Source organism: Pristis pectinata, chromosome 20 (genome assembly GCF_009764475.1).
Source record: "Pristis pectinata isolate sPriPec2 chromosome 20, sPriPec2.1.pri, whole genome shotgun sequence".
Taxonomy (NCBI): Eukaryota; Metazoa; Chordata; class Chondrichthyes; order Rhinopristiformes; family Pristidae; genus Pristis; species Pristis pectinata.
This window is the reverse complement of record NC_067424.1, coordinates 2,401,630-2,424,597: the sequence shown is the minus strand read 5'-3', so window position 1 is coordinate 2,424,597 and position 22,968 is coordinate 2,401,630. Positions and strand designations below refer to the sequence as shown.

At 48.4% G+C, this 22,968-nt stretch overlaps 1 protein-coding gene across 3 annotated transcripts; it reads left to right on the top strand.

The window, feature by feature from the left end:
• The first annotated feature begins 4,842 nt into the window (after window positions 1-4,842).
• Window positions 4,843-22,669, top strand: LOC127581001 (interleukin-20-like). 3 transcript variants are annotated; one of them, XM_052035050.1, is made up of 7 exons: window positions 4,843-4,973; window positions 7,174-7,347; window positions 7,427-7,489; window positions 8,928-9,080; window positions 12,920-12,994; window positions 20,830-20,955; window positions 22,511-22,669. In XM_052035050.1, the coding sequence occupies exons 2-6, from the start codon at window positions 7,192-7,194 to the stop codon at window positions 20,944-20,946; spliced, it is 564 nt and encodes a 187-aa protein (XP_051891010.1). In that variant the 5' UTR covers window positions 4,843-4,973; window positions 7,174-7,191; the 3' UTR covers window positions 20,947-20,955; window positions 22,511-22,669. The 3 variants fall into 3 exon arrangements, with proteins under 3 accessions (XP_051891010.1, XP_051891011.1, XP_051891012.1); XM_052035051.1 differs by having other exon boundaries at window positions 22,508-22,669; XM_052035052.1 differs by lacking the exons at window positions 20,830-20,955; window positions 22,511-22,669 and adding an exon at window positions 13,222-13,590.
• Window positions 22,670-22,968: the final 299 nt, after the last annotated feature.

The following is a 22,968-nucleotide window of genomic DNA, read 5'->3' as shown; positions in this document are numbered from 1 at the left end:
ACAATATCACTGTGTCACTTCCGTCATCTCTTCTAGGAATTGCATTTAACATTGACATTAGGGAATTGAGATACGATTAATACAAATAGAAAGAACTTTCATTGAGACTGTCTCAGGAGTCTCCTTCTTGGGCACTCCCTCAGGATTGAGGATGACTTACTTTCACTCGAGTTTGTGGGTTCTGAGGTGGCTGCTGAGGCCAGTGTGGGAGCTGCAGACTCTTCCACAGCTGGGGCTGGAGGTGGCCGGTGGGTTGGATGGGGGGATAGTTTGTGAGGGGATCCATTCCTTCCACCACTTACCTCCTGTGTTGCCAGTTGAACTCCTGTTGATTCTTCCAACGTAGATAAAATGGCCCTTTCCACAGGGCACAGAAGGATGTTAATCAGTTCTTGAACCAATTCCACCATTCAATTAGACTCTGAGCCATCTCCGTTTATTTGCCATGACTCTGTCTATGGATAGCTACGCCAGCAAAAAATCCTACTAAGCTCGAATTCTGCTGGTATCCACAGACTTTCTGTCTGGAGAAAATGCCAAAAATTTCACTGTCCTTTGAAGTCAAAAGTTGACCCCAGTTTCCTTGCTGACTGGTCCAGTGCTGGCGATAAAGTGACCTTCTCCCCAGGACACCTGGTGTCCTCCATTGAAAGAAGTAGCTTCTGCCCTGTCAAAGTTGTTCCAACTTTTTAAAACTCAATCAGATCACTCTCTCACTACACATCAGGGAAGAAATTTGTCACACTGTTGGCATAAACCTAGTGTGAGTCTGGGCAGTTGCTAGCATAAGATAAGATAAGATAAGATAAGATAAGATAAGATAAGATAAGATGTCTTTATTAGTCACATGTACATCGAAGCACACAGTGAAATGCATCTTTTGCGTAGAGTGTTCTGGGGGCAGCCCGCAAGTGTCGCCACGCTTCCGGCACCAACATAGCATGCCCACAACTTCCTAACCCGTACATCTTTGGAATGTGGGAGGAAACCAGAGCACCTGGAGGAAACCCACGCAGACACGGGGAGAACGTACAAACTCCTTACAGACAGAGGCCGGAATTGAACCCGGGTCTCTGGTGCTGTAATAGCATTACGCTAACCGCTACACTACCGTGCCTGCCCTACAGTGGTCACCTCTGTTCATTTGGTTCCACTGACTTCAATGGACATGAAGGTGTGGAAACTGAGGGCAACCAGCAGACAAAACCCTCACAAGTAGTTAACATAAAAAGCAAACTTCTCCCTCATCATTCCTTCAGAGCATGCTGTTGAATGTGTGCGCAGTAAGCTCCCACAAACAGCACCAATTTCAGTGATCTGGTTGGGAGATGAATTTTGGCCAGGCACCTCCTGCTTTTCCCGGAATGGTGTTTCCACTCCAGAAGAAAAGCTGGTATGGTTCAATGTCTCATCTGATTGACCTTTGGCAGTCTGGGAGCCCCTCAGTACTGCAGCCACTCCCAGCCCAAGACTGGACTTGGTTTTTGGAGTGGGAAAGGTCCCACCACAGGCCAACAGACCACAGCCTAATGGGACTCACCCAAACCAGGTGTATATTCTGGTAGCTCCCTTGGCTTGGCCATGCTGTCCTGCCTCAGAATTCTGTCCAGGTGGTGGTTGTACTGGGACACATGGTCGGGGACCCGACCTAGAATGGGGGGACTCGGTGTCAGCACCAGCCAGAACACTGAGTCCAGGAGAGGACGGCGACCTTTCCCAGGATTGGGGAAGGCCTTCCTGGCATTGGCTCCAGGTTTGCCTCAGTCTCACAGGTGGGCAGTGACATCACCCTCAGCATTGGCTGAAGATCGGTTCTATGACAGTCTCAGGAGGGAAGTGAGATGGATCACACACCCACCATTTCTGGCCAAACAAGGCTGAAGAAGCCTTTGGAACTCACGTGCTCGGCTCCGCCAGGAGGTAACAGGAGCAGGAAGGGACCAGCCAGCCCCTTGAGTCCATCGTCAGTGTCAGTCTGTAAGATCACTCCTGATCCAATCTTGGCCCTTCCTGCGTCCTCTCCTCACTCCTCAAATCCCTTGTGGTTAAGAAGGCATACGGTGTATTGTCCTTCATCAATTGTGGAATTGAATTTAGGAGCCGAGAGGTAATGTTGCAGCTGTACAGGACCCTGGTCAGACCCCACTTTGGGTACTGTGCTCAGTTCTGGTCACCTCACTACAGGAAGGATGTGGAAGCCATAGAAAGGGTGCAGAGGAGATGTTACAAGGATGAGAGGCATTGATCGGGTGGGTAGTCAGAGACTTCTTCCCAGGGCTGAAATGGTTGCCACAAGAGGACACAGGTTTGTGCTGGGGAGTAGGTACAGAGGAGATGTCAGGGGTAAGTTTTTTACTCAGAGAGTGGCGAGTGTGTGGAATGGGCTGCCAGCAACGGTGGTGGAGGCAGATACGATAGGGTCTTTTACGAGACTGTTGGATAGGTATATGGAGCTGAGAAAAATAGAGGGCTATGGGTAAGCCTAGTAATCTCTAAGGTAGGGACATGTTTGGCACCACTTTGTGGGCCGAAGGGCCTGAATTGTGCCGTAGGTTTTCTATGTTTCTACCTCGGGCGAGGGAACTCCAAAGGGTCACGACCCTCTGAGAGAAGAAAGAAGATCCTCCTCGTCTCTGCCTGAAATGGCCAACCCTGTATTATGAAGCTACGCCCCCTGGTTTGAGATCCCCTCATCCACCCTGCCTGTCCCCCTCAGAATCTTTGTGCTTCAATAAAATTACCTCCCATTTTTCTGAACTCCAGTGAGTATTGGCCCAACCCACTCAGTTTCCACCAATGCATCAACACCTTCATCCCTCGAATCAACCCAGTGATCCCTCTCAGCATCTCCTCCAATGTAAGCACATCCTTAGGTATGAGACCAGAACTATACGTAGTACTCCAGGTGGGGTCTCGCCAGTAGCCTGTAAAGTTCCATCCACAGTTCCCTACTCCTGTACTCCATACCCCTCCTGCAGCAAAGGCCAACAACTCATTAGCTTCCCAATTACTTCCTGTGACTGCGCCAACATTTTGTGTTTCACAGACTGGGGCCCCCAGATCACTTTGTACCACAACATTTTGTAGGCTCACTCCATGTAAAACAATACTTTGCTGCCCCCGTTCTTTCTTCTAACGTGGATAACCTCATGTTTTCCCAAATCCTTTCCTGTAATCAGTGACTGATCAGATCCCAGGTAACCCCTTCAGTTTTATCCTTACTTTCCATAATACAACGAAAAGACATTTTCATTGGACCATTGCAGAGGCGGGTGTGGAGTCAGACATGAACCGGACTGGGACAGCAGGATCTCCCCTCCTGAAGGACAATAGTGACCAGACCACAACACTTAAGATTTGTTCGATTTAAATTCCAGAGTTCAAATTTCTCAGCTTTGTGGTTTGTTGTGAAACTGCTCCACTCACACCCCACTGTTCTCTGATGCTGTGCTTGGTATTCCACCCAATGGATCGTGATGGGACCATCTCTCCCCGTCGACATGAGTTCAGGTCCTACCCAATACAAGTTACTAATTGAAACCCAGAAGAAACAGTCTCGGTAATAGTGACCACTTGGTTATGGCCCTTCAAGGAAGGGAACCTGCTGTCCTTACCTGGTCTGGCTTTTCAAATCAGCATGTAATGGGGAGCAGGCAGTGATCCCACAGCCAGTGGGGAGTGGGTACTGATCCCACAGCCAATATGGAGCGGGCACTGATCCTACAGCCAATGGGGAGCGGACACTGATCCCACAGCCAATGGGGAGTGGACACTGATCCCACAGCCAATGGGGAGTGGACACTGATCCCACAGCCAATGGGGAGCGGACACTGATCCCACAGCCAATGGGGAGTGGGCACTGATCCCACAGCCAATGGGGAGTGGACACTGATCCCACAGCCAGTGGGGAGTGGACACTGATCCCACAGCCAGTGGGGAGTGGGCACTGATCCCACAGCCAATATGGAGAGGGCACTGATCACCCCCCTGTCCAGTGGTTTCTGATGCTCAGCTCACCCCCGGAGAACACGCCAGTTGCTGGGCCACTGGTGTGTGTTGGTGACAACTCCACTGTGATTAATGCTCCTGGTTAGTCACAGAGTCCCACAGCACGGAAACAGGCCGTTCGGCCCACCACGTCTGCACTAACCCTGCCACACTCCCATCCACTCCCCCACATCCTACCCCTCACCCACACAGTTTACAGCGGCCAATAAACATCTGGGGAGGCTGGGAGGCGCCCCCGGTCACTTTCACCCTGCAGGTCATTGGTGTGTGGGAGGGAACCGGAGCAGCCGGGGGAATCCCCGCGGTCACAGGGAGAACGTGCGAACTCCACATAGACAGCGCCGGGGGTCAGGACCGAGCCCGGGTAACTGGAGCTGTGAGCAGCGGCTCTGCCCGCTGTCCCACGGTGCCGCCCATACCATAGACTAATGGAATGTTTACAGTGCAGCAGGAGGCTACTCGGCCCATCGTGCCCGTGCTGGCTCCCACCCTCTGGTCCCATCGCCAGCCCCTCTCTCTGTCGCCTGCCATTGTTCCCAGTTCCTGGAGACCACGACGATGCGAGGTGGGTATGAAGGTGCTTTCTCTCTTTCAATGACACCCTATTAACTGGACGTTCTCCAGGCGTCCTTCAAGCCCATTAACAGCTGGGAGAGAAATTGTTTGGAGGGTTGTTGATGTGTTGGGATTTGTGCTTCCCCCCACCCGCAGTGAAGGCGCAGGGCGCTCCTCGGCCGCCGGTGATGCAATCTTGTAAGGAACTCAAGTAACTCTGATGACTGGCAACGAGGACTTGGAAATGTTTCCACAGCATCCTGTTTGCGCAAATGATCGGTGGCAGGCGCCGCTCCGCAGCGGGGAAAGTGACCGCGGACGCCTCCCACCCCTCCCCAGATATTTATAAGGGGTTCCGAGAGTGGAGGTATCAGCACACCTGAGGAGGCAGGCGGGTTGGACACGCTCAGGTAAGCTCCATGTGCGAGATGCCCAGGTAAGGGTAGGAGCTTCTTGCCCCGCGAATCCGGTGGGGTGAAGCCTCCACACATCTGTGGATGGTCCTGGTGCCAGGGAACAGGTGAATGAATTGTTTCAGGGCAGTGAGTGCAGAATGGGCGGAAGGATGTGATGGGCCGGAGGGTCTGTTCCTGTGCTGTTCCGTAAAGTCACAAGCATCGTTTCATCGAATGAACAGGCCGGCAACAATTCTTAAAGGGTATTCCAATGCCGTGTTTGGTGTTGAGGGTGGCTTCTTCTGGTGAAGGCTAAAGAGGGAGATGTGTGAGATCTCCCGTACACAACTGGGTCCAGGCAGTTGTTGTGAGTGCACAAGGTGACTGTATCCTTGGTTATCCGCAGTCTAACTCACCACCAGACTGCCTGTGGTGGAAGCCCAGAGTTTGGGGTCTATCTGGGACTGGGGATATTGAAAGGAGAGGATGCTAGACAAGCGTTTATTTCTACTGTATTAACAACAAAAGGTAACTTAGTGTTTGCAGATTCTGACTCCAGGACTCATTTCTGATTTCAGGTAACCCTTACCTCCTGAGCCTCTCCCCACCCCCACCCCTTCCAATCCACCTCTGGTCCTCCTATTATTTTTTTTGTTCCCTTTGCCATACCCCAGCCCCCATCACCCATTTTCATCCCCCTCCCCGGCTGGTTCCATCTGCCAAACACCTCTCCCCTAATGGTTCCCATCATCACCTTCCTTGCTCGTCAGACTCCAGCACGAGGAACCTTTCATGTTCCCGCTCACTTCCCTCCAGCAGCCGTCTTCACCCTCCCCTCCCCTCCCCTCCCCTCCCCTCCCCTCCCCTCCCCTCCCCTCCCCTCTCCTTGATCTGCTTCCCTTCACCCCTCCCCAGTTCACCCATCCCCTTGGGCCCCTGTCTCACCCCTCCCTCTCTCTGTATACCTGCTATCTTCTCCCTCCACTCTCAGTCCTGATGCAGGGTCCTTGACCAAAACGTAGACAATTCCTTCCCTGCCACAGATGCTGCTCGACCCACTGAATTTGTCCAGCAGTTTGTTTTATTTTGTTCCAGATTCCAGCCTCTGTAGTTATTCTTTATATCTTGTCTGTAGGAGAGACACAGATTGTGTGTTAGAAAAGTTTGTTTTGTTTTTGAAAACAAACTGGGAGATCAATTCATCCCCCCCACTCCTGCCCCCTTGTAGGAATGTCGTGGAATCAGTCAGGGGTAAGGGAAGGTTTGGAGAAGCAGTCTGAATGTTCCCACTGAAATCTCTCAGTCCCAAACATCCCTTAATATCATCGACTGCATTCGGTGCTCCAAGTGTGGCCTCCTCTACATTGGTGAGACCAAACGCAGACTAGGTGACCATTTCGCAGAACACCTGCGCTCTGTCCGTAACCGCAATCTGCATCTCCCCATTGCTGGTCACTTCAACTCCCCCTCCCACACTATCACTGATATGTCAGTCCTCGGCCTCCTCCATTGCTGGGAGAATTCCAAGTGCAAACTGGAGGAACAGTTTCTCATTTTCCGTCTTGGAACCTTGCAGCCTGACGGCATGAACATTGAATTCTCCCACTTTGAGTAATCCCCACACCCCCCCTCCCCAACTCTCTTCCTATTTTTCTACACCTTTTTTCCTCTCTCTCCTCACCTTTGACCCATCCCCCGGTGGATCTGCTCTCCCCTCCTCCCCCACACCTGCCCATCACTGTCTCTTACCTGCATCTACCTATCACCACCCTGTGCCCACCCCACCTCCCCTCTTTGGTCCACCTATCACTGCTCTGCTTTTCCCTGCTATATATTGGGCTTTGCCTTTTCCTATCTTCAGTCCTGAAGAAGGGTCCTGACCCGAAACGTTGACCGCCTGCTTTTCTCCACGGACGCTGCCCGGCCTGCTGATCTCCTCCAGCATCAGAGTGTTTTTCATCCAGATTCCAGCATCTGCGGTCCGTTGTTTCTCTGTCCCAGATGCTGGAAATCTGAAATAAAAGGTTAGCAGATCAGGCAGCATCTATGGAGAGAAAAACAGTTAGTGTTTCAGGTTGACAACGCTTCATCAGGATGGGGATGAAAACTCATTGTCCATCTCCAGCATTTCCTATTTTAATTACCCATCTCCAATGAACCGAAGCCATGTTCTAGCAGGGATGCAGTGTTTGATGAAGCTGTGCTTGGACCCCAGGTTCACCCCACTGCAGTGATGAGAGGATTCGTTCCCTTTCTCCATCTGACACTTTCTGTCTGTCTCTGCCGTCCACTTGCTGCACAAATGAAGACGCTGCATTTTGGGAGCTGCTCATTAAATGCAAACCTTCAGGAAATAAGAGACTACTTCTCAGAAATCAAGCACATCATAGTAAGTAAAGTGCTCTACAGCCCCTGTTCTTGACTTGTGAAAGCAGCTTTGAGAATGAATGGATCTTCTGCTTTGGCAGCAGGGAGAAGACACCATCACTGACATCCGGCTGCTCACAGAGTCGCGATTCCTTGGAATCCAGGTACTCATTGCTCTAGAGCACTTGTGCTTCTCGATGCAAAGTAAATTTTCTATCTAGTAACCTTGGCAATAATATAATTGGGTTATGCATATAATTAGATTGATACCTTGGCGGGAGCACTGGTCTTTGTTTGAGGACATCAGTATAATCGTGGTTGTTATTCTGTAGCTGAAAATATACTAAAAAATTGTAAGAAATCTGAAATAAAAATGCCGGAAAGATCACCTCTCCCACTTTTCCAGCTCTAGTGAAGGGTCTTTGTCCTAAAGTATTGAAGTAAGAGGGTGTTCGGCACACCTTCCTTTTCATTGGGGCATTGAGTATAAGAGTCAGGAAGCCATGTTGCAGCTGTATTAAACTTTGGTTAGGCTGCGCTTGGCGTACTGTGTGCAGTTCTGGTCATTCCATTACTGGAAGGATGTGGAGACTTTGAAGAGGTTAATAGTCTATTCCTGCTGTAATGAGACTATTAAACAGTTCCCTAGTACAATAAAATGGATTCTTGACCTTGCAATCTACCTTGTTATGACCTTGCACTTTATTGTCTGCCTGCACTGCACTTTCTCTGTAACTGTAACACTTCATTCTGCATTCTGTTATTGTTTTCCCTTGTACTACCTTGATGCACTGTGTAATGAATTGATCTGTATGAACAGTATGCAAGACAAGTTTTTCACTGTATCTTGGTACATATGACAATAATAAAGCAGTTTACCAGGATGCTGCCTGGATTAGAGGGTATAGGGTTTAAGGAGAGGTTGGATAAACTTGGGTTGTTTTCTCTGGAGCAGTGGATACTGAGGGGAGACCTGATAGAGGCTTATAAAATCATGAGAGGCACAGATAGGGTAGGTAATCAAAATCTTTTTCCTGGGATAGAAACTTCAAATACTAGAGGGATTTAAGGTGAGATGGGGAAAGTTTAAGGGAGATGTGTGGGGCAAGTTTTTTTACACAGAGGTGGGTGCCTGGAACAGGCTGCCAGGTGTGGTGGTGGAAGCAGATATGATGGTGGTGTTTTAAAGAAGCTTTTGGATGGACACATGAATATGGAGGGATATGGATCATGCGCAGGTAGAAGAGATTTAGTTTAATTTTGCATCAGTTCATCAGAGACATTGTGGGCTGAAGGGCCTGTTTCTGTACTGTTCTATGTTCTAACTCCATTTCTTTCTCCACGGATGCTGTTTGACCTACTGAGTGTTCCCGGCAGTTTTCATTTTTGATATTTGCAGACTGATTAACTTCATTGATTGAAAAAAGGTGAATTATAGAACTGTTATGGAATTATTTAAGGAATGCACACAAAATGTAATAAGTTGTGTTAAAATGAATAATAAATGTTGTTATTGTTTCTGTGGAAAGGTTAAGTTGTAAAAGGACTTTTTCTCTGCCCCCCCCCCCCCCCCCCATTCCCCTCTCTGCACTTTCCTTCCAGGCTCAAGAGAGCTGCTGTTTCCTGCACCGGATACTGAGATTTTATGTGGAGACGGTCTTCAAGCACCACACCCCATCCAGCCCTCTCATTGAGAGAAGGGCCAGTAGTCTGGCCAATTCCTTCCTCAGTATCAAGAGGGACCTGCGACGATGTGTAGGTGACAACAGCCTTTTGAGTACTTTAGATGCTGCATTTGGTCACTGCCAAACCAGTGAGCGGTCTTGGGCGGGATTGTTCCACTAACTGGGACCTTCGAATGGACCCAGTTGCTGTCCCTTTGAGTACAGCTCCCCTGTAGTATTATCAGTGATGCACAAGAGGCTTTGTAGCACACATCTGATCCAGTGTCAGAGCGAGGGTGGTGGACTCCTTGATTGTCATGTCGAGTTTATTGTCATGTGCACAAGTACAGTGAGGTACAGGCACAATGGGAAAACTTGCTTGCAGCAGCACCACAGACGTGTAGGTGCAGACAACACACAGAATATAATTTATACATCAATTCTACATTCACTGCAACATAGAACATAGAACATTACAGCACAGTATGTTCCCTTCATCCCATGATGTTGTACCAAACTATATGAACACCTCCTCCACAATCAATCTAACCCTTCCCTCCTGCACAGCCCATAACCCTCCACTTTTCTTGCATCCATGTGCCTATCTAAGAGCCTTTTAAATGTCCCTATTGTATCATCCTCTTGCACCACCCCTGGCAGTATGTTCCAGGCACCCACCACTCTCTGTGTAAAGAACCTACCCCTGACATCTCCCCTGAACATTCCTCGTCTGACCTTAAACTGATGTCCTCTGGTGTTGGCCATTGCTGCCCTGGGGGAAAAGGTGCTGGCTGTCCACTCTATCTATGCCCCTCAATCTTATGCACCTCTATCAAGTCGCCTCTTGTCCTGCATTGCTCCCAAGAGAAATGCCCTAGCTTGCTCAACCTTTCCTCAAAGACATGCTCTCTAATCCAGGCAACATCCTGGTAAATCTCCTCTGCACCCTCTCTAAAGCTTCCACATCCTTCCTATAATGAGGTGACCAGAACTGAACACAATACTCCAAGTGTGGTCTGACCAGAGTTTTATAGAGCTGCAACATTACCTCGCGGCTCTTGAATTCAATACCCTGACTAATGAAGGCCAGCACACCATATGCCTTCTTAAAAGCCCTATCAACTTGTGCAGCAACTTTGAGGGATCTATGGACTTGGACCCCAGGATCCCTCTGTTCCTCCACACTGCTCAGAATCCTGCCATTAACCTTGTACTCCACCTTCAAGTTCGCTCTTCCAAAGTGTATCACTTCACACTTATCTGGATTGAACTCCATCTGCCACTTCTCAGTCCAACTCTGCATCCCATCGAAATCCTGTTGTAACCTACGACAACCTTCTACACTATCCACGAACTTACTAACCCATCCCTCATCCAAGTCATTTATAAAAATCACAAAGAGCAGGGGTCCCAGAACAGGTCTCTCCAGAACACCACTAGTCGCCGACCTCCAGGCAGAATGCGCTCCATCTACCACCACCCTCTGCTTTCTGTGGGCAAGCCAATTCCAAATCCACACAGCCAAGCCTCCACGGATCCCATGCCTCATGACTTTCTGGATGAGGCTACCATGGGGAACCTTGTCAAATGCCTTACTAAAGTCCATATACACCACATCCACTGCTCTACCTTCATCAATTTGTTTTGTCACCTCCTTAAAAAAAAACTCAGTTTGGCCCATGAGGCACAACCTGTCCCTCACAAAGCCATGCTGACCATGCTTCTCCAAATGCTCATAAATTCTGTCCCTAAGAATCCTCTCCAATAGCTTGCCCACCGCTGACGTAAGACTCAAATCTATAGTTCCCAGGATTATCCCTATCACCTTTCTGGAACAAGGGAATAACATTATTCATCCTCCAGTCCTCTGGTACCGCTCCTGTGGCCAGGAAGAATGTAAATATCATCATCAACACCCCAGCAATCTCTTCCCCCACATCCCGTAGTAACCTGGGGTATATCCCGTCCAGTCCCGAGGACTTATCTGTCCTAATGTTTTTCAGAAGCTCCAACACTGCCTCTTTCTTAACTTCAACATGCTCCAGCACATTAGCCTGTTCTACGCTGACCTCACATTCATCACAGTCCCTCTCCCTAGTGACCACTGAGGCAAAGTGTTCATTAAGGACCCTCACTACCTCTTCTGCCTCCAGGCACATGCTTTCCCCCGCTTTATCCCTGAGCAGTCCTGCCTTCACTCTAGTCATCCTCCTGTTCCTCACGTATGTGTAGAATGCCTTGGGGTTTTCCTTAATTCTACTCGCCAAGGTCTTCTCATGTCCCCTTCTAGCTCTCCTAAATCCATTCTTCAGCTCTTTCCTGGCTACCTTATAATTTTCAAGAGCCCTGTCTGATTTTTGCTTTCTGAAGCTTAAGTATGCTTCCTTCTTCCTCTTGACTAAGTATTTCACCTCTCTTGTCAACCATGGTTCCTTCACCCTACCATCCTTTCCCTGTCTCAGTGGGACAAACCTATCCAGAGCCCCATGCGTGTTCCCTAAACAGCCACATTTCTTCTGTGCATTTCCCTGAGAACATCTGTTCCCAGTTTATGCTCCCGAGTTCCTGCCTAATACCGTCATAATTAGCTCTCCCCCAATTAAAAACTTTCCCATATTGTCTGCTCCTCTCCTTGTCTATGGTTATGCTAAAGGTCAGGGAGTTGTGGTCGCTGTCTCCGAAATGCTCGCCCATGAAGAGGTCCGTCGCCTAACCAGGTTCATTGCCTAGTACTAGATCCAGTATGGCCTCTCCTCTAGTCAGCCTGTCCATGTACTGTGTCAGGAATCCTTCCTGGACACACCTAACAAATTCTGCCCCATCTAAACCTTTTGTACTAAGGAGGTGCCAATCAATATTAGGGAAGTTGAAGTCTCCCATGACGACAAACCTTATCCTTATTACTTCTCACATTAATGTAACGACATTTCAGCCCATCCTACTGACTGTTTGTGACCTGTCTGCTGTCTATCCTTCCTCAGTCTCTTCACTTAATGCATCTACCTTTACACCAACTGCTCCATCATCTGACCCAACATTCTGGTTCCCATCCCCCTGCCAAACACATCTTGCCCCCAATCAGTGCGCTTTCCCAGTCTGGAACACTAGAGCAAGAGTCACTCTTGGCTGGCTTGCTGATATTGAATCCAGTATACTACCTGAAACTTTAATTTACAACACAGGAACAGACCCTTTGACCCATGTTGTCCGTGCCGACCATGATGTCAATCTAAGCTACTGTAATCAATTGAGGTAACTTGAGGCTTCAAGTAGTGAGAGCAGCAAGAGGCCATTCAATCTCTCAAGCCTGATCCCCCATTCGAGTATCCCAGCTGATCCAACGTTCCTCATCCACTTTCCTGCCCTTTCCCCAGAACTCTTGATTCCTTCACGGATTAGAAATTGATCTTGTATTTAAACACACACAAGGACTGCTGCCACCGCACACTGACAAGGATATCCAAAGACTCACAACCCGCAGAGAGAAAATATTCTTACTCATCCCGGTCTTTTATTCTAAGACCATGTCCTCTGGTTCTGGGCTCTCCCTTGAGAGTTTAATCTTTTGTTATTTTTAGTGTTCTTAAGCACTTTGTTTCTTTTCAGTAATTTTAAACTATTAAGATTAATTGAGTTTGAATGTTTGTGAATGTCAGTCATTCTCAATTTTCCATTGTGAGGAGGTTTAGTTGGCTGGAAAGCCAGTTCCGTTATTACAAGGTGCTATTCAACAAAAATTGGGACCTGCAATAATTATTCAGGAATAATCGGAATGTAGGGAAAGCTGGACACCAATTATCATTGTGTGCCAGGAGTCGAAGCTGTTGGTATGGGTGTTGATTGAACAAGGACTATTGACCAGCGGAGGTTAGTTCTTTGGTCACACCAGGGAATGGGTCACCGTTTCATTGTGCTTTCTCTCTTGGTCAGAAAGCACAGCTGAAGTGTCACTGTGGAGAAGTATCCAGAGCTAAGATGGAGGAGATTCAGAGCACCTTTGAAACAGTAAGTTGACAAACTTTCTGCCAGAATGAAAATATTGTAAATAACGAGTAAATCTCCTTTCCCAATCACTAATCAATGCATAAACCCAATCTCTCTAAGTTATGATTAGGTAAATCTCTTCACCTGTTCAGTGTTCAATGGGTAGACCTCTTTTCTCGATCAGTAGTCAATGGGTATATATCTTCTCTTGATCAGTAATCAGTGGGTAAACCTCTTCTCTCCGTCAGCTGGACCTGAATGCAGCTGCTGTGAAAGCCATTGGGGAAGTGGATCTTCTCATCCATTGGATGGCCCAGTTTCAACGGATCTAGAACTCCTTCCACAGCAGCCTGAACATGATGATAGAGGCTGCAAAGGATCCAACAAAGAACAATCAGATAATATTTAATAATTGTATTATCATATTAAGTTAATGAATCTGAATTCCTCAGACTCTTGAGCAGACAATGAGGTTTAGGGTGTTTGTAGTCTGCTGATGTGTGCTGGTACATAGTGAACAGCAAGCACCTTGTCCAAGCAGTGTCTAGTTGGATTCTTGAGGGTTGATTTATAAAGCTGGAGTTTGTTTTTAATTATTAAATTTATATTTTTCATGATTTGATTGTTATTTATGAAACAAACAGTTGACCCCTTTTGACCATTATCATCTACAAGCATTGGCCAAATGGTTTTTCAGTCACCGGATCTCTGTCCCTTTACAGTTGGACTTGGTGGTAATGCTGCTGGTGAACAGTCCCGGTGCTCCACTGACAACGGCAGGGCCAGTCTCTTCTCAGGGCAATGTCCTCGCCTCTGAAGGCTATGAGTTCTGACCCCAATCCAAGGGATTAACTGCGTAATATGGGCTCGTTTGGTGCTACACTGGAGTCAGGACACAATGCAATACTGAGGCAGGGCTCCACGGTTGCGAGAACTGTCTGCACTCAGCACAGTTGGACAAGAGAAGTTCTCAAAGATCTGGGCTGACCATTGTAGTGGAGAGTTTACCTAGATGGGATTAATACAGGAGGATGCCCACTGGTTGGCATGGATGAGTTGGGCTGAATGGCCTGTTTCCATGCTGTGCAGTTCTATGACACTATCCTCTGGAAGAATGAGAGGGGGTCTCATTGAAACATACCAATGTTTTACAGATATAACAGGGTGGTTGTAGGGCTGATGTTCGTCCTGGATGGGGTGACCAGAATCGAGGGTTACAGCCTCAAAATAAGTGTGTGTCCATTCAGGACAGAGATAGGAAGAAATGTCTTCACCCAGAGGGTAATGAATCTTCGGAATTCTCTACTCGAGGGCTGTGGAGGCTCAGTCACTGAGTAGAATCGAGGCAAGGCCTGATGGATGTTTGGATATTGTGGAAATCAAGGAAATGGGGTCAGTTCAGGAAAGAGGCACTGAGGTAAACCGTGAACCAGGATCTTATTGAACGGTGGAGCGGAACACTATTTCTGTTGCTTGTATTCTTAAATGTGAGTGGTTCTACAATTGCTGGCCTCTCCCTCCATCAGCAGAATGCTTGGCGATTGTTGTTTGTGGGGCCAACATAGTTTGGTTACTGTTTCTCCAGTTAAGGTCAGTGATAACTGTTCAAAACTCTCACTTACTGTGAGGTGTTTTGTGTTTTTTGGTGATTTGTGAGTGGGCGCACCCAACATAAGCTGCTCCTTTTGTTTGAAAACTGAATTTCATTGAAGATTTACTTTCATCATTCACTGTTATCGAGATCAGTAGATGTCAGGTGTGACACATATGTTTTTATTTGTTTGGATCTGGGTGTTGCTGGGAAGGCCAGAACTCACTGCCTCTCTAACTGCCCCTGGAGAAGGTGGGAGTGAGCTGCTGCCTTGAACCACTGCAGTCCTTGTGGTGAAGGTGCTCCCACGGTGCTGCTGGGGAGGGGGTTCAGGATTTAGACCCAGGGATGAAGTGTCAGTGATACATTGGAGGGAAAGATGCGGATGGTGGTGTTCCGTACTTGCTGCCTTTGCCCTTTTTGGAGGCAGAGCTCATGGTGCTGGAAGATGCTGCCGGATGTTTGGGTGAGTGACTCCACTGCACGTTGTAGATGATGCACGCTGTGTGCTGCTGGTGGTGGGAATGAATGGTGAGGATAATGGATGAGCTGCTTTGTCCTGGACAGTCTACACTCATCCAAACAACTGGAGAATATCCCATCGCACTCTGCCGCGCCTTGTAGATGGTGAAATGGTTTTGGGATGTCAGGTGGTGAGGCAGTCACCACAGAGTACCCAGCCCCTGACCTGCTCTTGTAGCCATGGTATTTGTGTGGCTGGTTCAGCTAAGTTTCTGGTTGATGGTGAAGGACTTGGTAATGGTATAGACAAACAGTAAGTGGTTAGATTCTTTCTTGTTGGAAATGTCTTGCCTGACATCTCTGAGGCATTTACCACTTAAGTCCGTGCCTGAGTGTTGTCCAGGTCTTGCTGAGGTTGTGAATGGAATTGATTGTACAAACATCCCCACTCTGACCACGTAGATGCCATGGCCAACAAAGCTCACCAGCCCCTCTACTTCCTCAGGAGGCTGAAGAAATTTGGCATGCCCCCTTTGACCCTTACCAACTTTTACCGATGCACCACAGAAAGCATCCTATCTGGATGCATCACGGTTTGGTACAGCAACTGCTCTGCCCGGGACCACAAGAAACTGCAGAGAGTTGTGGACACAGCTCAGCATGTCATGGAAACCAGCCTCCCCTTCATGGGCTCCATTTACACTCCTCACCACCTCGGTAAAGCAGCCAGCATAATCAAAGACCCCACCCCGCACATTGTCTCTTCTCCCTCCTCCCATCGGGCAGAAGATACAAAAGCACGTACCCCCAGGCTCAAGGGCAGCTTTTATCCCACTGTTATAAGACTATTGAATGGTTCCCCAGTATGATAAAATGGACTCTTGACCTCTCAATCTGCCTCATTATGACTGCACCTTATTGTCTGCCTGCACTGCACTTTCTCTGTAACTGTAACACTTAATTCTGCATTCTGTATTGCTTTACCCTGTACTACCTCAATGCACCGTGTAATGAATTGATCTGTATGAACGGTATGCAAGACAAGCTTTCCACTGGACCTTGGTACATGTGACAATAATAGAACAATTTGCCAATGTAATGGAAAGAAGGTCATTGGTGAAGCAGCTGAAGGTGGTTGGGTCCAGGACACTTCCTTGAGGAGTTCCTGCAGAGATCTCCCTCTAAAGAAAAACCTCTTATGGGGAGAGGTGAGGCATAGGAGACTTAAGGAGTGACCTTATAGAGGTGTATAAAATCATGAGGGGCATAGATAGGGGAAATACACTTGGTCTTTTTCCCAGGGTTGGGGATTCAAGAACTAGAGGGCATAGGTTTAAGGTGGGAGGGGAGAGATTTAATAGGAACTTGAGGGGTAACTTTTATCTTACAGAGGGTGGTGGGTATGGGGAACGAGCTGCCAGAGGAAGTGGGTGAGGCAGGTACAATAACAACATTTAAAAGACAGTTGGGCAGGTGCATGGATAGGGAAGGTTTAGAGGGATATGAGTCATATGCAGGCAAATGGCATTAGCTTGGATGGGCATCTTGGTCAGCATTTCCAGTGGGGCTGAAGGGCCTGTTCCCTGCTGTATGACTCCATGGCTGGGATGTTTGACCTCTGAAAACCATCTTCCTCAATGTGAGGTACAACTGCAAGCACAGGAGTGTTTTCCCCTTAATGCCCATTGACTTCAGGTTTCCAGGGCTCCCTGATGCCACACTCGGTCAAATGCTGCTTGATGTCAAGGACGGTCACTCTCTCCCCACCTCGAGTTCAGCTCTTTGGTCTGTGTCTGAATCAAGGCTCTGATGAGCTCTGGAAGGGAGTGGTCCTGCTGAAAGCCAAACTGAGCTGGTGAGCAGAAGCCATGGGATAACACTGTTAACGACACCTTGTTGGTGATGGAGAGTAGACTGATTTGGCAGTAGTTATTTGGATTGGATCCTGATTTCTGTGGCGGGACAGAGACAGTTTTCTGTGTTGCTGGGAAGATGCCAGTGCTGCACTGGAACAGCTCGTCTAGGGGCACTGGTGGTTCTGGAGTGCAGGTTGATATCACTAGGTTCTGTGTTGGTTTGTTTGTTCCTCGATCACCCACTAAAGAGGGAAATATAAAACACCGGTTTTATGTAGGTTAAAATTCAGCTCCTTTCTCCAGTGCGGTACTGAGGGAGCCCTGCGGGAGGGGCGGTACTGAGGGAGTGCTGCAGTGTCAGAGGGGCATTAGTGAGTGTAATGCTTTCGATACGTAGTGTTAACACTCACGGACACATTCGATATCAAATAATAATTCTGACTTACTCATAAGACACCTAACTAACACTTAACCCCTAGGCAATGTACTGGTTAACCCTTCTTTTGGACTAACTGCTCCATATTGCTATTATTGGACTAACTGCTATTATTGCTATAATGTAGGTATATCACATGACTTCCTCATCCCATAAAAATACATCATTTCCATTTATAAAACCATTCAACAGAACTGTGTTCGCCCTGTTTAAGTTAATCTCTGTTCATTTGCAATAAGCTACAATAACACTTTGAACTTGGCTGAACAATTGTGGCCAACAGCTTTGTTCTCTACATGTTGGATCCATGGGACACCATAAATGATGCACACAAGATAATTTAACCCAGGCTAGTTGTACTGCTGACAACTTTCAGTTGAACTTGCAGCCGGACATTTCAGCGTACGGCGTCTGACATCAGTCCTGTAGAGGATGACGCCACAGGCGGTGCACTGCATCTTTCCTCCTGGACCAACCTACCACCTTCCTTGAAATATTAGAAGCACATCTCAGGTCGGCTGTAGGATGTCGATTAAAGAGGTCATAGAGTGATGTTCATTAAAGTAAATTAAATTAAAATTGCTAAATTCGTTTATTATTGTTACTTGTACTGGGGTACAGTGAAAAACACTATTTTACATGCCATCCATACAGATCATTTCATCGCGTCAGTACACTGAGGTAGTACAAGGGAAAACAATAACAGAATGCAGAATGAAGTGTTACAGTTATAGAGAAAGTGCAGTGCAGGCAGACAATAAGGTGCAAGGTCATAACAAGGTAGATTGTGAGGTCAAGAGTCCATTTTATCATACTAGGGAACTTACAACAGTGGGATAGAAGGTGTCCTTGAGCCTGGTGGTACGTGCTTTCAGGCTTTTGTATCTTCTGCCCGATGGGAGAGGGGAGAAGAGAGAATGTCCGGGGTGGGTGGGGTCTTTGATTATGCTGGCCGCTTTACTGAGGCGATGAGAAGTATAGACAGAGTCCATGGAGGGGAGGCTGGTGACCGTGATGTGCTGAGCTGTGTCCACAACTCTGCAGTTTCTTGCAGTCCTGGGCAGACCAGTTACCTTACCAAGTCATGATGCATCCGGATAGGATGCTTTCTATGGTGCATCGATAAAAGTTGGTGAGGGTGAAAGGGGACATGCTGAATTTCTTTAGCCTCTTGAGGAAGTAGAGGTGCTGGTACATTTTCTTGACAAATCTTACCCTCCCCTCTCCTTCCCTCTCAGCTTTCAGCAGGGATCACTCTCTCCTTGATCCCCTTAGCTGCTCATCCCTCCCCACAAATCCCCCTCCAGGCACATCCCCATAACTGTGCTGTGTTGCAACCTCCCCCCTACACCTCCTCTCACCACCATTCAGGGCCCTAAACGGTCCTTCCAGGTGAGGCACTGCTTCACCTGTGAATCCAAGCGTGTCATTTATTGCATCCGGTGCTCCCGATGCGGCCTCCTCTACCTCAGTGGGACCCGACGCAGTTTAGGTAACGGCTTCGTCGAGCACCTTCGCTCCATTCACCGTGACAGCCGGGATCTCCCGGTGGCTGGCCATTTTAATTCCACTTCCCATTCCCACACCGACACGTCTGTACACGGCCTCCTCTACTGCCAAGCTGAGGCTAAACGCAGGTTAGAGGAACAACGTCAACATTGATTTCTCTAACTTCTGGTAACCACTCCCCCCCCCATTCCCCTTCTGTTTTCCCTTATCCCTCTGGCCCTTGACCCCTTCTCTTTCCCCCCTCACAACCTGCCCCTCACCCACACCTTCCTCCCTCTGGTTCCCCACTTCCTCCCCGTTATTCCATGGTCCACTGTCCTCTCCTATCAGATTCCATCTTGTTCAGCCCTCTGTCTTTTCCACCTCCCGGCTTCTCACATCTCTCCCACCCACCTACCAACCCCCCCTCACCTGGACTCACCTATCACCCACCAGCTCATGCTCCTCCCCCTCCCCTCCCCCACCTTTTATTCTGGCTTCTGCCCTCTTCCTTTCCGCTCCTGATGAAGGGTCTCGGCCCGAAACATCGACTGTTCATTTCCCTCCGTGGATGGTCCCTGACCCGCTGAGTTCCTCCAGCACTTTGTGTGTGTTGCCCCAGATTGAAACCTGAAAGGTCTTAAACTACTGACTTTTCTGTGTGATCTTTAGCTGCTCTATCGTACACACACTGTAAACACCCGTCCTGCCACCACCCGTGTAGTGAGGTTTAACCTGATGGGGTACCACGTATGAGCTGTGGCAATGTGCTCCTCATGTCTGCCTCCATGACAACTGACTTGGTTAAATTTGCCTCACTGTTCTGGGTCATTCTCAGAAGTGGATCATCAAAGCCAAACCGGGAACCGGCCTCACTGTTCTCACCAAAGTTGTGATACAATGAAAGGTTCTGTGGTGCCACAATGTACACCTGGGTCGACTCACCACACTGAACGATGTGGTGTCTGAACTTACCTGAAGGTATAGAGTTGAAGAGTTCCTTTAATTCTTCACCACATCTACACTAGAGACATCCATTGTGTTTGGAGGTTAGGTAACTGGTCAGGGAGCTGTGCATCTGCCATTTCCATTAAGTGAATCACTGTCCAAGTTCCATCATTGAGGATTTCAGTATTTTCTGACTCTACAATATTATTGGCCTTAAAGTGCCTCTGAGTGTCCACTATACAGAACTCACCAAAGGCTCTTAGCCCCAGGGCTGTGTCTGGGCTGTGTTTTGTGTGTGTGTGTGTGACTGGGCTGCATTCTTAACGTAATGCATGTGTCAGGTGTGCTTTGTAACCCACCCTGGCTGTGTATACGGGTTGCACTTCTGGCTGTGTAACAGTGCCGTGTTCCAGCCACACCCTGACTGTGTATCTGGCCTGTGTTCTGCCCTCTGCCGTGTGCAGGTAGCTGGTTCTGTCTGAATCCCCAGCCACAGCGTGGAGCCAGGCTGACCTGGCCGTGGGATCAGTCTGTGTCAGTCAGGCTCCACCCGTAGGTGCAGAGCTGGGCTGCACACTGGCCCCACCCTAGCCTCGTATCCAGGCAGTGTTCTGACCCACCCATATGCCTGTCCCTGGGCTCTTGTGGCTCCCACCATGCCCAACAGAGGCTTCAAACAACAAACTAAATCGATCCGAACCGTCGACTGTCCATTTCCCTCCATAGATGCTGCCCGACCTACAGTGTAAACTCCATCAACTCCATCCGCCCATCACCCACACCCCCCGCAACTGGGTCCCCTCCCCCCCACTGTTCCCCACTGCCCTCCCACCTCCCTTGTTTGGTTCCATGTTTCACCTTCCTCTCCTATCAGATCCCACCATCTCCAGCTATCACCTCCCAGCGTCTGTCACTATCCCCACCCTCCCCTCCTCCATCTGCCTATCCCCCCTCCTCACCTGGATCCACCCATCACCTGCCAGCTCTTGCCCCTCCCCTTCCCCCCACCTCTCTATCTTCCAGTCCAGATGAAGGGTCTTGACTAGAAGCGTTGACTCTCCATTTCCCTCCACAGATGCTGCCGCTGAGTAAGTCTCATCAAACTAAACTGAACATCTGCACAGTTGTGGAAGGTCCCCAGGCAACACCTGGACAAGCCAGAAGCACCCTCTGGGTTAACCAATGGGGATGAGAAAGCACGGTAAGATCCCAGGGACAAAGGTTCTGGCATGGCTGGGAAGCCTACTTTCACCTGACACTGTCACAGTTGTGTAAAGGCGTCAAAGGTTAATGTGCTGGAAGGCGTCTCGCACCTGAACTGGGTGGTTCTGATCAACGCTGAAACTCTGCTGTCCATTCACTGTTGAGGCTTCGGCGCATTTCCAGCATCTTTGTTTTGCCCAGTGCAGCAGATTCCAGCCCTGTTGTTTTATCTCTGAATCCATGAAATGATGTTTGACTTTCCAAGTGAAATCTTTTAAATGTCATTTCTCTCTCTGACCACAATCCAAAGCCTTCCCATGGGATTCTGCCCTGGAATATCGAACCCTAGGAAGCAGGTTCCAGGATTCCACGTTCATCTTCCCTGTACTGTTTCCAGATTCTGTGCACAGTCTTGGTATTAGATAAGATTACAAGATTTCTTTATTAGTCACATGTACATCGAAACACACGGTGAAATGCATCTTTTGCGTAGAGTGCTCTGGGAGCAGCCCGCAAGTGTCGCCACGCTTCCGGTGCCAACACAGCACGCCCACAACTTCCTCACCTGTACATCTTTGGAATGTGGGAGAAAACTGGAGCACCCGGAGGAAACCCACGCAGACACGGGGAGAACGTACAAACTCCTTACAGACAGTGGCGGGAATTGAACCTGGGTCACTGGCGCCGTAATAGTGTTACGCTAACTGCTACACTACTGTGCCTGCCCTTCCCCTGCAGCAAGATCTCTGGCCAAAACCAGTGGGAATGAGCAGGACCCCCTCCCCACAGGCGCTGCCTGACACGTTGAGCATTATTTGAGCAAAAATACAAACTACTGGAGGACCTCAGCGGGTCGAGCAGCATCTGTGGAGGCAGAGGGATGGTCAACGTTTCAGGTCGAGACCCTGCATCAGGGGAGACACAAGATGCGGGGATCTGGAGCAATAAATAGTCTCGACCTGAAGTATCAACTCTCCCCCTGCCTCCCCAGATGCTGCGTGACTCACTGATTTCCCCCAGCGGTTTGTGTGTTGCTTCATTTTCCAGCATCTGCAGTCTCTTGTGTATCTGTTGAACATTTTTTCACTTTGCTTTTCACAGAGGTTGATGAATTGATAAACTTTGAATAAAAGCCAGTACCGATAGCCGTGCGTCAGTGCACACTAGAACATGTTATGCAATTACATAACTTCAACAAAATGCTCAGAACAGGTTGCCCAAGCTGTATCTGGAAATGAGCATCCAGCCACCCAGAGCAGAAACGCCCCTTTAACTTTTGAACCATTATTGTAATGCAAGATCGTCTTCCAAAATCAAAAAAGTTGCAGATGCTGGAAATCTGACACAGAACAAAAAGAAAATGCAGGAAGAACACAGGTCACCCACGGGCACCACCGAGGTGTTCCTGGACCGTTGGGCACCACAGGGAAGAAATTGCATCCTGGATCAGGGTGGCGATGTTTTAGTTTAGCTGAAGTTACGTTATTGTTGTAGTTTATTTGACTTATTGTGGTGTTGTAATACTTACAATATACTTGTTTTTGTAAAAGAAGATAGTGGAAGCGCTGAGCAGGTCAGACTGCACCTGTGGGAAGAGGAACAGAGTCAATGTTTCCGGTCGGAAATGGCAAGACCACCTGTCCTTACTTGCTATGATGGTGTACTTTGTCTATAAGGATATTATTACAAATTAAACATTGCTTTCATGATAATTAATTCTATTGTTAAATGTTAATTCATGGGTTTGAGTCTTATTCAGTTGTTTTACACCACCACTTCCAGCCATGATTGTGCACACACATAGAACATAGAACACTACAGCACAGTACAGGCCTTTCGGCCCACAATGTTGTGCCGACATCTTATCCTACTCTAAGATCTATCTAACCCTTCCCTCCCACATAGCTCCCTATTTCTCTATCATTCATGTGTCTATCTAAGAGTCTCTTAAATGTCCCTAATGTATCTGCCCCCACAACCTCTGCCGGCAGTGCGTTCCACACACCCACCA

Coding starts and splice junctions, on each gene's coding strand:
- LOC127581001 (XM_052035050.1), top strand. CDS start 7,192: ATGAGAGGATTCGTTCCCTTTCTCCATCTGACACTTTCTGTCTGTCTC. Junction 7,348..7,426: donor CAGAAATCAAGCACATCATA/GTAAGTAAAGTG, acceptor CTGCTTTGGCAG/CAGGGAGAAGACACCATCAC. Junction 12,995..20,829: donor TTCAGAGCACCTTTGAAACA/GTAAGTTGACAA, acceptor TTCCCTCCACAG/ATGCTGCCGCTGAGTAAGTC.